Below are 15,744 nucleotides of genomic sequence, written 5' to 3'. Positions count from 1 at the left end.
TAATGCCATTTTAGGATTATTTCAGTATTCATTTCTCAACGGTAGAACTGAAGATAGCAGACTAATTCCATTGATTGTTTTCTATCAGGAGTATCTGAAATGGGTATTTTGGACAGCAAAAAACTTTTATCATTTTAACCTATCTTTCATAGTAAGTGCTCGTTTTAGTGGTTTCAGTATGCTCACTTATTGCTGTTCAGTCTAGAACAAGCTTTTGGGGGGTGTGTTAAAACAAAACCAGTAATTTGTGATAATGAAACCAATCACTAGTGACTACAGGAATGTTACTATGACAGTTGGGACCATTGCTGCAGAATACTCTGTAGCACGTTTTGGGGGGTTTAAATAAAGGGTCTACTTCCTTGGGTAAAGGATGATGTGATAGATTATGAAGAGCACTGTAGTGCAGTATAGGTGAAGACCTCAACCTTTCATGAAGCTCTTGGAAGGGTTTCTGGTTAATGGTGTCCAAGATTTGCACAAGAAGCAAGTGTGTCACCATGCAGTATATCACAAACTCTCACACGCTTCTTTAAGGTATTTTACTGCTATTGTCTTACTGCCTTTCCCTGAAAAAATATGGCTTTGATGTTTTATAGCTGCATGAAAATGCCTTTTTTTTTTTTTTTTTTTGATATTGCATTTTGTTTCTTCATTGCCTCCCCAAATCACAGCTTGTCAGACTCTCTGAACAAAACTAACATGTCTTCTGTAGCTGCCTCTGCCACTGATCTTGGTACTGCTGAGAGTCCCAGTGTCCTCTTCTTTCTTTATGTTATCTCACTGTTATTAGTGCAAAATCTAGCAGCTGATCCTCTTCAACTCATACCAGGGTATGCTATAGCCATGTTGTGCTTCATGACCTCTAGATTTTTTATAACGTAGCGAAGTTCATTGCTAAACAGATAACTTCTTCACAGTTTTCTCTCTTAATTTATAACTTCCTTTTTAATTATTGTTATCATTAGTATTTTGTCTTGGTTTCTAATTATTTTTTCATTGTCATGTGCCTGAGCCGTGATGTTTTCAAGTCCAGATTCGTGTGTGTTGCTGGAATGGTTTTCAAGAAGTCTCAGTGTTATTTTTAGGCTTGAGACAAAGGGTAGATGATGGAGGAAACAGTGGAGTTGATGAAATGAAATATGATGAGAGACAGTGGACATGAGAGTGAACTGAAGGATGAACATAGAATGACACAAAATCTGTGAGTGAAGAAGTGAGATTAAAATAAAATGTTGGCTTGAAAAGGAAAAAGAAATAAGATGCATAAAAAGGATGGAAAATTCATGTAAAAGAGGAAAATTATTATGCCAGCTCTACAAGGAGGCTGTGAGATGAAAATACCAGAAATTTCAGGCTGAGAAAGTAAAAAAAAAAAATCTTAATACAAAGATATATTTGAGTATGTCATCAGAGGACTTAAATATACATCTGGGTTCAAGCACCTGCTTAGTCCAGTAATTCCTCAGGAGACATGCTGCAGTCCACGTAGTTTACGGCCTGATGCAAAGCCTTCTGAAGATGGTGGAGCAGTGTCCATTGTACAGAGCGGGTTTGGGGTCAGTGCTCTGTGAATATTTGAACACATGCTGGAGAATGCAGTAGAAAAATAATGTATGGAGAACATTCCTGCCATCAAGTAAGAAGATGGCTTAGCTGATTTAATAGCTTTTTCTCAGTCTGTGATTCTAACAGCCAGGTTTGTGATATTTATTTTAGTATTCATGTTCTTGCAGTCCTTTTTACATTTCTCTGTTTTTCCCTGGCAGACATCCCGCAGCTCCATAAGTCTGGGGGAAGAGGATGGTTAGCATGTTGTTGCTGTGGGGATTTGAGTCTTAATGCTGTGTTGGTAATGCTGGGCATACAATTTTAAAAGTTGCATGCTATAGAAGCAGATAATTATTTCCCTGCTGCATTTTATACTCAGGTTTGGAAAGGAAGAAATTTCAGAATATTAAAAAAAAGAAAAAGTTACGATTTGGGGGCCTATTGGAAATGGAAACAGAAAGAGGGGAGTAATGGGTGTCAGTCTGGTTATCAGTCAAGCTGGAAAGAGACAGCTTGTTCTGTCGAACACCAAGAATGTTAGTAGTCAGCCAACCACTTATGCAGGAACAAAACCGTAGACTGAAAGGTAAGGTTCAAAGACATCTGTGTATGTTTCTGAAATGAGCTTGAATTAAGCTTGCTATTGAATTATGCTTACTGATTATGTGTTTTACATATGTGATTTTTGTTTAGCACAGGCTATTCATATGATTGCTAGTTATTTTTATTACAGGATCTGGCTCTTTCTTTTCCAGTCTTGGATGCTTTTTGCTTTTATGTGTCCAGGGTTGATGCTGGGTGACTGTCATTTGGCAGAAGGCTTAGCAGCGCTTTGGCATGTTTTTTTTTTTTTTTTTTTTTTTTTTTTTTTACTCCTCTCCCCCCCCCCTTTTTTTTTTTTTTTTTTTTTACCTCAAGTGAAATATGTTGTCTTCCTGTTTTCTATGTGTTTATATGGTGAACTTCTTGCTGAATGTCTGTGACTAGCATCCTCTAAAGCTGGCCTAATGGTGTGATTCACACACTTTCCCATGTGCAAGGATTGATTCCCTGCTTAAAAGAAATCTTCAGCACTAAAGGGTCTATCAGCAGTGTGCTGCTTGTGGTTTGTTTCTGTTTGCAAACAAATTTGTTCCTTTGAGTTAGTTTGTTTTGGTAAGTACTATTTGCCATTTACCCAGAAAGAGGAAGCAGAGTTTAAGAATGGATATTGGGGTACCTTCATACATCTGTTTTTGCAGCACATTTGATGTATAACTTGAGAGAAGTCATAAAAGACAGGACTCAAAGTGGAGTCTGACAGATGCTGTTCTCTCAGCTGCTGTGAGCTCCTGAGAATTTACTAAGGCCAAAGGGGGAGATTCTAGGTCCCTAAGGCAATGCCTTAACTCCTTTGTTACTGCAGTTCAGTTGTGTATAAAGTGGGCATAATCCCTGAATTATAAAACAAATCTATATTTTTCAGGTAATTTGAAACCATTATGTAAAGTTGTGGAATCATAAATTATTAATCTTACTGGAGAATATTTATAGAGGTCACCAGTTCTAATAGTTTCTTTGAAACAGAAGTAAGTTCACTTAGAACAGTTTGCCCCTTATAAAATCTCTGACCTTGCCTATTCAAACTTCTTTACAAATGCATCATTTAATAGAGGAAGCTCCTCAGGGAGAGTTCTTCACATCTGCCGTCATAATTTCTTATTTCCTAAATGCAGCAATTTGTACTTGATTATTCTTACAAGGATCGTGCATCCCTTCCCTCCCCCTGCTCTGGCACATTCCTTTGTGCTGCTGCTTGTTCCGTAGCCTGAACGCGGCATCTGAGAGTGTTTAAAATCCAAAATTTTCTTTGTTATTATTCTACCATTTCCTTACCACTCAATTCTAGGGGAGGGCATGAAGGAATCTGCTCTTTTATTCTCAGACTGTTTTCCTGCGGGTTGTTAGTGACAGCGAGTTGTCATCATTTTACACCCATTCAGCAAGTAACAAAACTGAGCTGAAGCTCTCAGTTCAGTTTCCTAAGAACAAGATTTCCCAAAACAAAAATACACTCCACTTCTTGGAGCATTTAACATCTGTAGTAGTTAAGCAAAGGACTGAAGCCCAGATTTTAAAAGATGCTTAGGTACTTGACTGCCACTACATCTGAATTGAACCTAAGTACCTGTAAATAGCTTTAAAAATTTGAGTGACTATGAAGACCTGCCTCATCCATCACTCTTGGCAGTGGTCCCTTCAGAATAGAAGTAAGGTACAACAGCAAGGTCACATAAAATACTTGTAGTCCTGCTTTCCAGAAACTGCACATATTAAGCGAATTGCTGCATTCTAGGATGGCTTTTCATGAAATACATCTTCTGAAGCAGATTACTTGTATTCCCTAGAAGAAAAGAGCCCTCACTCGCATGAAAGTAAATATTTAAGACAGACAACTTTTTAAAAGGATGCAAAATTATACTGCAAAAATAACCACCTTGATAGCTTATAAACCATTTTTTATTAAAACTGGGAAATAAAAGTAAAATTCACATTTAAATTACTTTATGCTGTTTCTAGGGGATACTCTTTGCATTCCAGTTGGTTTCACTTTGCTGTTCCTCTACCCATTTTTGATGCTGCTGTTCTAGACTTGCATAACCTTCAGGGAGAAAATTTATTCCCAAACATAAAACCTGTATGGCTTTTACTTTTTAAAATATTTAATAGCATTTAACTGTCTGTTAGCCTTTGAATCACTTTCTTTTCCAGTGAATCCAGAATGTTGGGCTAGTGCTGACTGAGAAGAAAATGTGTTTGAAGAGGAGAGCCCTTCATATCTGTGTCAGGAGTTCCTTCAGTGATACTATAAAACCAGGAGCAAGCGCACAGAAGGCTGTTTGCTCTGTTCCTTAGGATGTGAAGAACAGCCACTAGAAAAGCTTCCCTGTAATAAAAGGCACAGACTTTCTGAAGAATTGGCTAAACTGATTCTTGTTTAATTAACTCCCATTTTAGTCATGCACAGCCGTGTATTCAATTTCAGGTTTGGTGTTTTGTTTTTTTTTGAAGGAGGATGGGGAGTAAACATTCAGCAATGTGATAAAAAAAGAAAGGAAAGTAAATGATTGTGTTGAAGAAGCATTATTTTCTGACGTGCCATTCTGAATGACTGTCTTGTCTTTTAGATTTGTATTAAATATCTGAAATACTTCAGCAAGTTGCCCCTGTGTTCTTTAGAAAGTTTACTTCGACTCCCTGCTTCCCACCCCCAGCTAGAGTATGTTCATCAAATTGCTGAGTTGGAAAGGTTTGTGATGAGTTCTTTGAGCTGTGTGTCTTCATCCCTCCATCTCATATTAAATAAAGCAAATTCCAAACAGATTAACTGTCAAACAGTTATGTCCTATCTCTTCAATCTGCTTTTAGGTTTTTCAAAGGGAACTGTGCTGATTAGGTAAGGAGATGTCATGGTCTTCTTCCATCGATGTAGGAAGATAGCAGATATGATTGCCTGAAAAAGCCGAACTACACAGTGCAAGCATGGCTTTCGCCCAGTCGCACATTATGGCAGCTAGAAGGCATCAGCACAGTAGACTCATAATTGAAGTGGATGAGTACAGCTCCAACCCCACACAGGCTTTCACGTTCTACAACATTAACCAGGGACGTTTTCAGCCCCCACATGTGCAAATGTAAGTATTATAGTTTTGTTATTGCTCTAGCACAGCCTTCTGAATTGTTATTGCCTTGTCGATGTGGTATTTGATGGACCAGTCAAAAAAGAATTCAAAGAACACTGTTTTGCTGCCTTTCTAATAATAATTACTATAATGATACAAAATCAGTCCGTTTGGAAAGTATAAGTACTTTGTTAAAGGATCAGAGAAAGATCACTCCACTGGCGTAACTTTAATATATAATACTTACGTATTAAAAAGAGAAATAAACAAGCAGTGGTAATAAAATAAGAGATGCTACAAGGATGATACTTTCTGCAATCTTAATAATGTTTGTTTGCATTGTGCACTTGCTTATTGATGTAAATAGCTGTTGAAAATACCAAGCCTGTATCTGTACAACACATACTGTTTGGTTAGTTATATTACAGCTACGTGCAAGGGAAATATCTCATCAATAAATAAAATAGTGTGGGTACCCATCCGACAACTTACTTTTGTACTGATGTGCCGAAGATGCTAAGTGCTTAAAGAGTAATTAAAATAATGTGTTTGTTTCTGACTTCGTATATAATGACAACATCAGTAAAATTAACTGCTCTAAATGATTTACTTGTAATGTAAAGTGGAGAATTATAATTACAAAATGAAACCTGCCATAAAGTTTAAAGCCAGAAGGAAGAGCAAACCAGTAAAGCTATTACAAATAAATTAAGTATAAAATTCTACTGTAAAATATTTTTATAGGGAATAAAAATGTCTGAACCATTTTATTGTGTTTATTAAAGAGAGAAGCAGCCTTCTTTTTAGATGAGAAGGCTGGTTTTCATTTTTTTAAAGGAAACTTTTTTTCCTTTAGGAAGACTGAATCACCTCGTTCACATTTTTGCTATTTAATATGATTTGATAATTTACAAACATAGGCCATGATTTCTGCAGTAAAAAAAATCAGCAATTAGTCTGGTTGAATCCTGTCTGTCTATTTTGTGAATGCTTACACACATTCTTTGGCATAAATTAGATATGTTAAAAAATTCTTAAGACTAACATATATACCCGAGTGGTAAGCAAACACTCAGTTTTTGGGGTCAGTATATTAGCTTATGGTCTGTGTTGGGTTTTTTTAGGTACTATTGAAATACAAACAGTAAAATGAATTGAGTGTTAGCACTGGGAAACATCTTTTGTTTATAGAGCTGGCAAATGGTAGCAAAAGTACAAACAAACAAATGTGGGTTCAGAAATACTTTTACAAATGAAAATGCCAAATTCAGGTTGCTTTATTTGTCGAGGTTTAGCTATTCTTTGTGAATATTCTGACAGTTCCGGGGCGCTAATAAATTTGTTCACTGGTCTTAAAAACTGAATGTCTTGCACTAGGTTGAAAATAAGTTATTTATTAGTATCCCCTTGGTACTCAACAATATGCTGTTTAACCTTCTAACCAGTAACAAATCATGTTACTGGAGGGCTTAGACAATCAACTACATGATAGAAGTTCAGCACCTGAGCAAGTAGTTGAAAATAAGCTATCCTTAGAAAATGGTTCCTCAGAAGAGTTTAGCAATCTCTCATGAATGATTAATACTATTGAAGAAGCTTGTGCAAATAGAAAACCAGGCTAAATCAATTGAAACATTTACCACTATCTGACCTACTCTTTCTCTTGGTACAGAAACTGTAAATAATGTTTCTGAATACCAGCAGGATTGTTTTTGCCTCCTACCAATAAATAGAATAGTAACAAAGAAGGGAAAAGTAGACATAAAAAGTGTAACAAAAGCACCTTTTATCACAATTGTTATGAGTGAAATCTTAGCTCTGCTTTAGTCCATGCAAGTTCTGTCGATAACTTCAGGAAGGTAAGGACTTTGCCATGTCTTTGTGTATAGTTCAAAATACCCAGATTAGTGAAGTTGCAGGCAATCATGAACAGGTTTCACATAGACCTGTGAACATCTGAACTCATAGTAAACTACTTAAACCACAGTGGGGTTTTTGTGTTCCTTTTCTGAATTCAATCTTGCAGCTCTTCCTTGGTCCTCTGTGCAGTTTTATATTTCTTGTTTCACTTTTTAGCACCCGTAACATGCTGACAGCCCTGGCATCTCAGTGCTTGTGAGATGACTGGGTTGCCACTGATGAGAAGGGTGGCAAATTCTGCCAGTGTTTTCAAGTCCATCAGCTGTTTCTGGATAGTTCTTGTCTTGCTCCTTTGTGAAACCACCGAAATCTAGTGTATAAACTAACCTCTGGCAGTGTTTTTGCTCTGAGATTTTTTAAATTTGCTTTTCAATTTCTGTGCAAGTTTTCATACTGGTTTAAAGAAAAAACAAAAACATTTGCACAAAAATAATCAGCAGATCTTTATTCCTCTGCTCACGCCGCAAGCAGTGCATTGGGTGTTGGTGTGACAGCTGCTGTGGGAATGTGTTACACAAGAATATGAGGACCGAGCCTTCAGAAATTATTTCCAGTAATACAACTTCGATGCGTTTGTGAAACTTGACATATGTTTTTTACCTATATACGGCCTCAGTGTGTGCATATCACTTCAGTGTGGAAAATCTGCATCTCATTTATTTGGGTTTTTTTGTATTGGTGCCTTTTTCCCATGAAAATTCTCTGGCCCGTTGCAGAGGATTTAAAAGTTATACATACCTCAGCAACCAGGAAAATGCTGTCCACATCTTCCCCGTCCCCATTTAAACTATAAGAAAAAGCATGTGTATTATGTGCTGCGTGGGTTGCCCTGGTAAGTCTGTTGTTTCTTCCATTCAGCTTCAGAGAAGCAACATGTGAAATGCATGCTACTCCCCAACACTCAACTTACTGCTGTGCTGAGCTTGAAAAGATTTCTGAAGGAGAAGCAGCACCTACTTTGGAGGCTACCCTACCATGAAAAGTCAAAAAATGTTGTATTTTTTTTTTGTTTTTTTTTTTTTTTTCCAGACCAGTCCATATCCTTATGTTGTGCCAGGATAGTACACATAATTTAAAGTGGGCTTACTGATACAACCTGTGACTTACTTTAGGAAGTGCTGGGCAGGGAGAGGAATAATCAGAAATTTGTTTACTGAACTGAAGTTTAATCTTTTTAGCTTGAATGGCTGCAGCGATAGCCAGGGTGAGCTCCTTGTCATTTTTATCCAGCCATCCCCGCCCATTTTGTGGAGGAACTCCACGAACTGAGTGCATTACCCTTCACACAACTTGCACCTTACGATAAGACTCACTCACTAGTCTGAAACCCACCATTCATGATCCCTTTGCACCCCTGATCTCCTTTGCACCCCTGCTGCCTCCACTCACCACCCGTGGAGCTCATGCTATGTCAGCTCTCTTCCCTCCAAAACAGGGGGATTTTTAACATGCCACGGCAGTCATGCTGCTCCACTGTTTGAGGTTATGACCTCCTACGTTTAACTCCCCTTGCATCTAACTCCCTTTTTGTCATCTGCCCGTCTACATGTGCCCGTGGTCCTCTTCAACATACACACTCCTTCATCCCTACGCGCAGTGTTTGCAGCTGCTCCCTCTCAGGGTCCAAACGTTCCACTCTTTGTCAGCCAAGTTCTACAATTTCTAGTATGTGCTTGCTTACATATCCCACTAGCATGTACATACTGCTGGGTATTCATTAGGTATGATTTGATCACAGCTGGTTTTACTCCTTACCTCATGCTTGGTTCCTTTCTGCTCAAAAACTGGAACTTCAGAAAGACGACTATAAGGTACTTGTACCAAAAGGCTGTTTCTCCAGTACTGCTGTAAAACCCCCAACATTTCTTTTTCCTAAAAAGGTATAGGAAAGACAGGTACAAAATAATTTGTTTGTACTCTACTTTTGTCATTATATTGTAGAAAATGCTAAGAACTTCTTCTATATTTAAGAAGATTTGAATGTTTTAGGTTTATTCTTCATTCTCACTAATCTTGTGAAGTTGTCAAAAACACCTCGGTTTACCTGCCTATAAATTTAATAGAATTCTTTGACTTAGAGAAAAGATTGTGTGATTAAAGTTTATTATCTTATGTCTTTCATGCAATAAAATGCCTTTGGAAAATTTACCCAGTAAACAGGGGTAGTATTATTAATAGCAAAGATCTCTAACTTTTTATCTGAGTTTATTTATATAAAAGTAAGCTCCTGAATTGAAACACAACCAGCAAGGGATAGGAATATGTATTACATACTGCAACAGTGAACAAAACTGATTTTATTTGTCCTTTCAAAATAAATGTTTTAAAAGTAAAATAATTCATAACAATTCTGTATATCTCTATGGCTTCTAGTGACATAAATATAACTCTTGCATCTCCAGCTTTTTGATTTTTATTCCACCAGAATTCCCTAACTGGAATAGCAGATATGGTATAGCTGCATATAGATACATTTGCTTATATATATTCTAACAAAATATGGATTGAGGGTAAAAAGATTGAGTTGAGAATAAATATTCCTCATGTAGCAGAGAGGTGTTCTCTGCTTTTCTCTTCTAAATCATAAGCAAGTCTCATCAAACTGGGTCAGATCTTTTCATTTCCTCAGTTTTGAATATTGAGATTGGGCTCTGAACAATGCAGTTTCACCCCTCACAGCATCTGATTTCATTTAGTATAATTAAGCCCAGAAAGTTGCCACATTTGTCCTGACAATAGTCAGGCTTGAATGTACATTTACGGCTGTTGTCAGGAGAGTTCTTATCTTGCTTTGCATTAACACACTGAAACATATCTCCAAAATGTGTTAATTAAATTTTCTGGAATTACATAACTTTCAGAAAAAAAAGTTATAATTAGAAAAAATGCATCTAAAATAAATCTTTTCCGTGTACTGTGTAATCGTATTTAAACAATGAAACGGGATGGTACTATTCCTTTGAAACTGGCAATGCCTTTGATTTATTTGTAAGTATTTGTTTCAGAGTTACTGCCATAGTTCAATCTCTTTTCCTTAATCTCTTTAAATTAATCCATCTACCCAACAAATACTGAAAATGTTGTGATGTGAACATCAAGAATTTTTACACCTCCCATTAGTGTTAGGTTTGTTTTAATAAATCCCTTCCATCAGACAGATCCAGAAGTCTGTGTAATCTTTTGTAAAGGTAAAAAAATAGTATTAGAATTGCAAAGTAGACACTAAGAAATACATAAGTACTTTATAACCTTGTTATGGTGCATTTCCTACAGGGTTGATCCGGTGCCCCATGATGCTCCCAAACCTCCAGGATATACACGATTTGTCTGTATTTCTGACACTCACTCAAGAACTGATCCCATCCAAATGCCATATGGAGATGTGTTAATACATGCTGGTGATTTTACTGAGCTGGGACTTCCTAGTGAAGTAAAAAAATTCAACGAGTGGCTAGGTAGGTATTGAATTCTGTGTGGATTTGAAAGTAAATTTGTTTACTGATTGTATCTGCCCCTTCTGCCTCCCAGTAAAAACCATCATGCACTCAGAAATGATGAATATTAATTTGACTTTTAAATTTGAATGGCAATGAACAGGATTCAGATTATTTTTTTCTTCTTTTTTTTTTTTTTTAACAAATATTTTTGCATTTTTCCAACTGAGCAAATAAGATTTGTGAGACTATTCATCTGTTCTGCCTTCACACTCTCAAGTGTACATTAAGCAACTTCTTGGTGTTAGCAACAATTTAAGTCAGTAGGCCTTTAATGATTTACATAAAACCTCTTACATACATTGTTATGGCTTTGCTGCCTTGAAAAAAGAGTTGTTGTGACTGAAAACATTTGTCTGTTTAACCCCGGAGGCTCATAGTTTTGTGTTTTTTTTTTTTTTTTTTGTTTTTTTTTTTTTTTTTTTATCTGAGGCTCAGCTGCACCACAGTGATGAATTCCAAACAAAGCAAAATGTGTGCCTGTGGTTGCTGTCTTGGATGTAGCAGACCAGATGTAGATGCCTTCTGTAGGCAACTGTTGGCATTGGTAACTGAAATTCTGTTCCACTGGGCAAGAGTGTGGTGATTTACATGTGCTTCTGCAATGTTTTGTATATGCTAAAAAAAAATGACAGTGAAGATTGGAAAGCAGACACTGTATCCAGACAAAACTCCTGATCGGTATTGTTCCTTCAGCAGTACGAATACCTTAATTTAGAATAAAAATGGATTCTGGATTCTGATTCTTCATTATCAAACAAAGAGTGAGAGGAAATGAAGGAGTTGGAGAGAGGAAGGACACAGTTTAAGGGTAATGGATTTCAGTTTTCAGGTTGATTTTCTTTCCTGTAGTTGACAGTTTTGCACCTTTCCTGTCTTTTTTGCTATGTATTACAGCATTCCACACTGGGAAGGCACAAAGCAGACAGATGCATGTAGGTTGAAATGAAATATAAAAAAAAAGTCCAGACTTCACAATTTAAACAAATATTTACTAGCAAATAATTATCAGCAAGGATAATAAATACTTATTTGTGCTTTTGAACCCAATAATATGCCCCACATGGAACATTGACATTGTTCTGTGAGGATTAAGGTAGGGACAGCATGTGGAAGTAACACACTGTGTTACAGTGCCCTCACCTCTCTCTCTGTACCCAAATGGGACAGATTGGTTGTAAAAAAGGAAGCAAATTTTGATCCTAGGTCTCTACATACATTATAGTAATATAGTGAAGATAGCATATAAAGATTACAGAAACCATATGGTTATCCCTTCTAAATAATAGCCATTTTATTTATCTGCTGGTGTGGGAAGAAAAGTGCTCTGGGATATTGCTAGCAAGCAAGGATGGGGGCTACACACATTACTTGCTGCAGTTTTTGTCTCCCTAGTTCTCCATCTGCCTCCCTGCTGGTCACAGCTGTACAGTGTTCTGAAGAAGTCCTTAAGCTGAAATTCTCTCAGTATGGTAGGGAGATTTCCCAAGGCATTTCTGTGATGGTCTCTTCATCATTTTTATTCCAAAAGAAGGCTTAATTTTCTGAATTTTCAGGCATGCTTCCAATTTCATGGTAGTGTGCGGTTTGGGAAAAGGTGATCTTGGTAGTTTGAGTTACATTTTTGTAAGAGCATCTTTGAGATATGCAAATTTAGCAAGTTACAGATTTTTTTTTGTTTCTTGGCAATTTGAAAAAAATGCAAAATTTAATTTTTTAATTAATTCTGGAAAATCCCACAGAAAAATAATTTGGCAACACTGCATAGGTTTCATCCACCTAGCATTTAAAATTTTGTTCCAGTTCAAAATGGTAAACTTTTTTTTTTAAATTACAATCAATGAGATTTCAAAATGGAAACTTTAGCTTGCTTTGAAAGTTTTTTTTTGTTTTTAAGTGAGCAGTTTATCAGCTTGAATATTTTGAGTGTTTGCAAAATCTATAGGAAATGGTAAAATGGTTAAAAGTGTTCTCTTTGCAAAAGAAGAAATTTCAAGTTTTTGCTGGTTGTCCATTTTGTTGTGAAAGGTATTAGTCTTCAACAGTTTTGCTTTTTCTAGATAGCTGCTTCCAGTACATGCCATGATTTTGCAACTCCCACAGCCTACCCAACCTTCTTCTTCCTTGTCTTAACATTTTACTAGTTTCTTGAGAAAGTAATTGACAGACTCTGGCAGGGACTTTTACCTCCACTGACATTCTTACCTGCTGCTGTCAAATATCCCTGCCTCTTCCATCAAACCACAGCACAGGGCTCACCTTCTCACTGAGTTATTTTGTTCTGTGTCAAATCTATGTCTTCTGCCATCATTAGACTATAACTTCGTTTATGCCTTGGAATAAACACTACTCTTTGTTACACCTTCCCATGATCTCAGCTTCCTCTTAGAGACTAGATACATATCCTACTCCTGCTTTTGCACCATATCTTTATGTGTAGCATTGGTTCCTACCTTTTAGCTTTCTGTTCTGTCATACCCTCATGGGTCTGTGCCACTGTGGTCTGTCAGCCCATTTAATCTTTTGAGGAGGCCCTTCAGCATGTTCAGATTTTATCTTTCTGCTCTACATAAAATTTCCATGCCTGTCTGATGCAAAGTATATTTTACATTAACATCATTAACTTCCATGGACCTTATGGTTATATTGAGCACATGCTGAAGTGTTGTGCTAATAGAGGCACGTTGGCTTGCTGAGTCATACCCTAAAATATGTTCTCTCTTTTTTAGGCTAACTGTATGTGAGTACACAGGAAGGCCTGAACCAGCTCAGATAATATGTCTCTCTAGCCCAATATTGTCTTCGACTGTGACTAGCAGCCAAGGTGCTCTGCTTTGTTTGCCCTTTAGTCACCTGGTTTTATACTTTTTATCCTCTGACCCCTAAAGCCCTCCACTTAATTTAATTTAATTTAATTTCACTTCATTCTTTTTAATAATTAGTTGTTTTCTTTCAATTTTCTTTTTCTCAAAGTCCCTTCCCCCGCTTCCCAGGGAGGGATTTGAGGTTTTATTAGGTCTAGGTTGATGCCTAAGTCTCTGGAGGAAAATACATGCTAGTGATAACTGGATGTGCATATTTTCTCATCTTTCTCTGGGAGGCACTCCAAGGACTTCTTGAGCCACAGCATTACTTTGTATTTAATATTTAGGCTTTTCTTCTCTGAGTTTTTTAATGGCCTCTATAAAAATTTTGCATGACAATACCATCTTGCATCAGAGTTCCACAATGTGATGTGGATTGTGTGAATAACTTTGCTTATTTTGTCACTTACTAGTTTCATTTGGTGTTTCCTAATACTGGAAGAGGCAAGTGAACAATTTTATTCCTCATTCTGCTTAAGAATTTATAGGTTCTTCCCCTATCTGCCCTTAAGATATATTTTCAGACTGAAGACTGTTTAGAAGTCCTTAAATGCCTTTGATCATCTGTGTCACTCTTTGTACCTCTTTGTTCTCTATCCTTTCAAAAATGGTGAGCCTAGAACTGCATATGATCTGAGTACACCACAGATTTATCTGCTGGCATAATGAAATTTCCTAGTTTGTTCTTGTTTCTTTTCTAGTGTTGTGGATTATTCTGTTTTTATTTTTGACTGTGACTGAACAATGGGATAGCATTTTCCTAAAATTGTTTACTGTAACTATGATCTCTTTCCTGAATGGTAATGTCTAGTTCAGAACCCATCAGTGTGTATCTATGGTAGGTATATTTTTTCCAGCACTTGAATTATTCTTCATAAATTTATATTGACTTTCATCTATCCTCTTATTGCCCAGTCATACAGTATCATAATGTACTTCTGCAAGTCAGATTTCTACTTTGCTACCCTTATTCAGGGTAGCTTAGAAAACGAAGGGAAAATGGGATCAATAGTCAATTTACAAAGCTCGCCAGTGGTACCAACCTGGTCATTTCCCTCTTCTTTTCCTGAATTGACCATTCTTCTGTTTTTATATTTCATTTTTTCCTTTTTTTACCTAGTTTCTTCTCTGACCGTATTTTTCTTCCAAATTTGAAAATCCAGTTTTGGAGAATTGGAGAAAAAGAAGTACAAAATATGTATTATGAAAGGCTGTAAGGCCAATGAAACTTTCTAATGACATTGTAAGGATGCGTGGTATAACAGCTTTGAACATACGCTATTCTTCCAGTATGTCCAGGAGATTTCAGTGACATCATTTGAAACAGCGGAAAATAATTCAGGGGAATTGTTTCTAAATACATGGACCTGTTGGAGCGGGCCACAAGAATGATCAGAGGGCTGGCACACCTCTCCTGTGAAGAAAGGCTAGGAAGGTTGGGGATGTTCAGCCTGGACAAGAGGAGGCTCTGAGAAGACCTTATTGCGGTCTTTCAATATAAAGGGGGCTTGTAAGGAAGATGAAGACGTTTTACCAGGGCCTGTAGTGACAGGACAAGGGGCAGCAGTTTTAAACGGAAACAGGGTAGATTTAGATTGGCTATAAAGAAATAATTTTTTACTATGAGGCTGGTGAAACACTGGAACAAGTTGTCTAGAGTGGTTGTGGATGTCCCATCATTGAAAATGGTCAGTGTCAGGTTGGATGGGGCTTTGAGCAACCTGGTCTAGTAAAAAATGTCCCTGCCCATGGCAGGGGGGTTGGACTGAATGATCTTTAAAGGTTCCTTCCAACCCAAACCATTCTATGATTCTATGTAATCAAGGCCAGATCAGGTAGATTATATCACAAGGTATAGCAAGCACACTATGTGCTGTAGCTATCCTCGTTCTCAGCTTCTTAATTATTTTTTGTTTTGTTATTTATTCCCTACCTGGGTATAAATCAAAGGTGGTGTAGGATGAAGACCCATGTCCTGCTTTAGTGCATTCATCAAATAATGACTCTGAAACCATCTCTGTTTTTTACCTCCCATATTGTTGGCACTGGAAATTGTCTGCTTGGCTCAATTACTCTGGTAATTCCCTTTGCTGAAGTCTGTAATACAATTTCCCAGTGGTGCATGCTTCAGGACCCACTGTCACTTTGAGCTTGTGGGTTACTTTCCTGGAAATGTAACTAAATAGCCAATCTGTGATACAAGTTGCAACACATACTTCCATATTCTCTCTGAGAAGTATCTTCTGTGCACGG

At 37.1% G+C, this 15,744-nt stretch overlaps 1 protein-coding gene across 5 annotated transcripts in view; it reads left to right on the top strand.

The window, feature by feature from the left end:
- The window catches only part of MPPED1 (metallophosphoesterase domain containing 1), a 65,494-nt gene that overhangs the window by 9,855 nt on the left and 39,895 nt on the right, over nt 1-15,744 (top strand). For 2 of the 5 annotated variants that reach the window (XM_042795559.1, XM_032986449.2), the window contains 3 exons: nt 4,719-4,840; nt 4,960-5,225; nt 10,407-10,588. In XM_042795559.1, the coding sequence (XP_042651493.1) occupies nt 5,074-5,225; nt 10,407-10,588 (334 nt within the window). In that variant the 5' untranslated portion in view covers nt 4,719-4,840; nt 4,960-5,073. Of the gene's footprint in view, nt 1-4,718; nt 4,841-4,929; nt 5,226-10,406; nt 10,589-15,744 lie in introns of all 5 variants that reach the window. The other 3 variants (XM_042795560.1, XM_032986450.2, XM_042795561.1) reach the window with 2 other exon arrangements.

This window comes from Tyto alba, unplaced genomic scaffold (genome assembly GCF_018691265.1).
Source record: "Tyto alba isolate M040663 unplaced genomic scaffold, T.alba_DEE_v4.0 Super-Scaffold_21, whole genome shotgun sequence".
Classification (NCBI taxonomy): Eukaryota; Metazoa; Chordata; class Aves; order Strigiformes; family Tytonidae; genus Tyto; species Tyto alba.
This window is presented reverse-complemented; position numbering and strand designations above follow the sequence as displayed.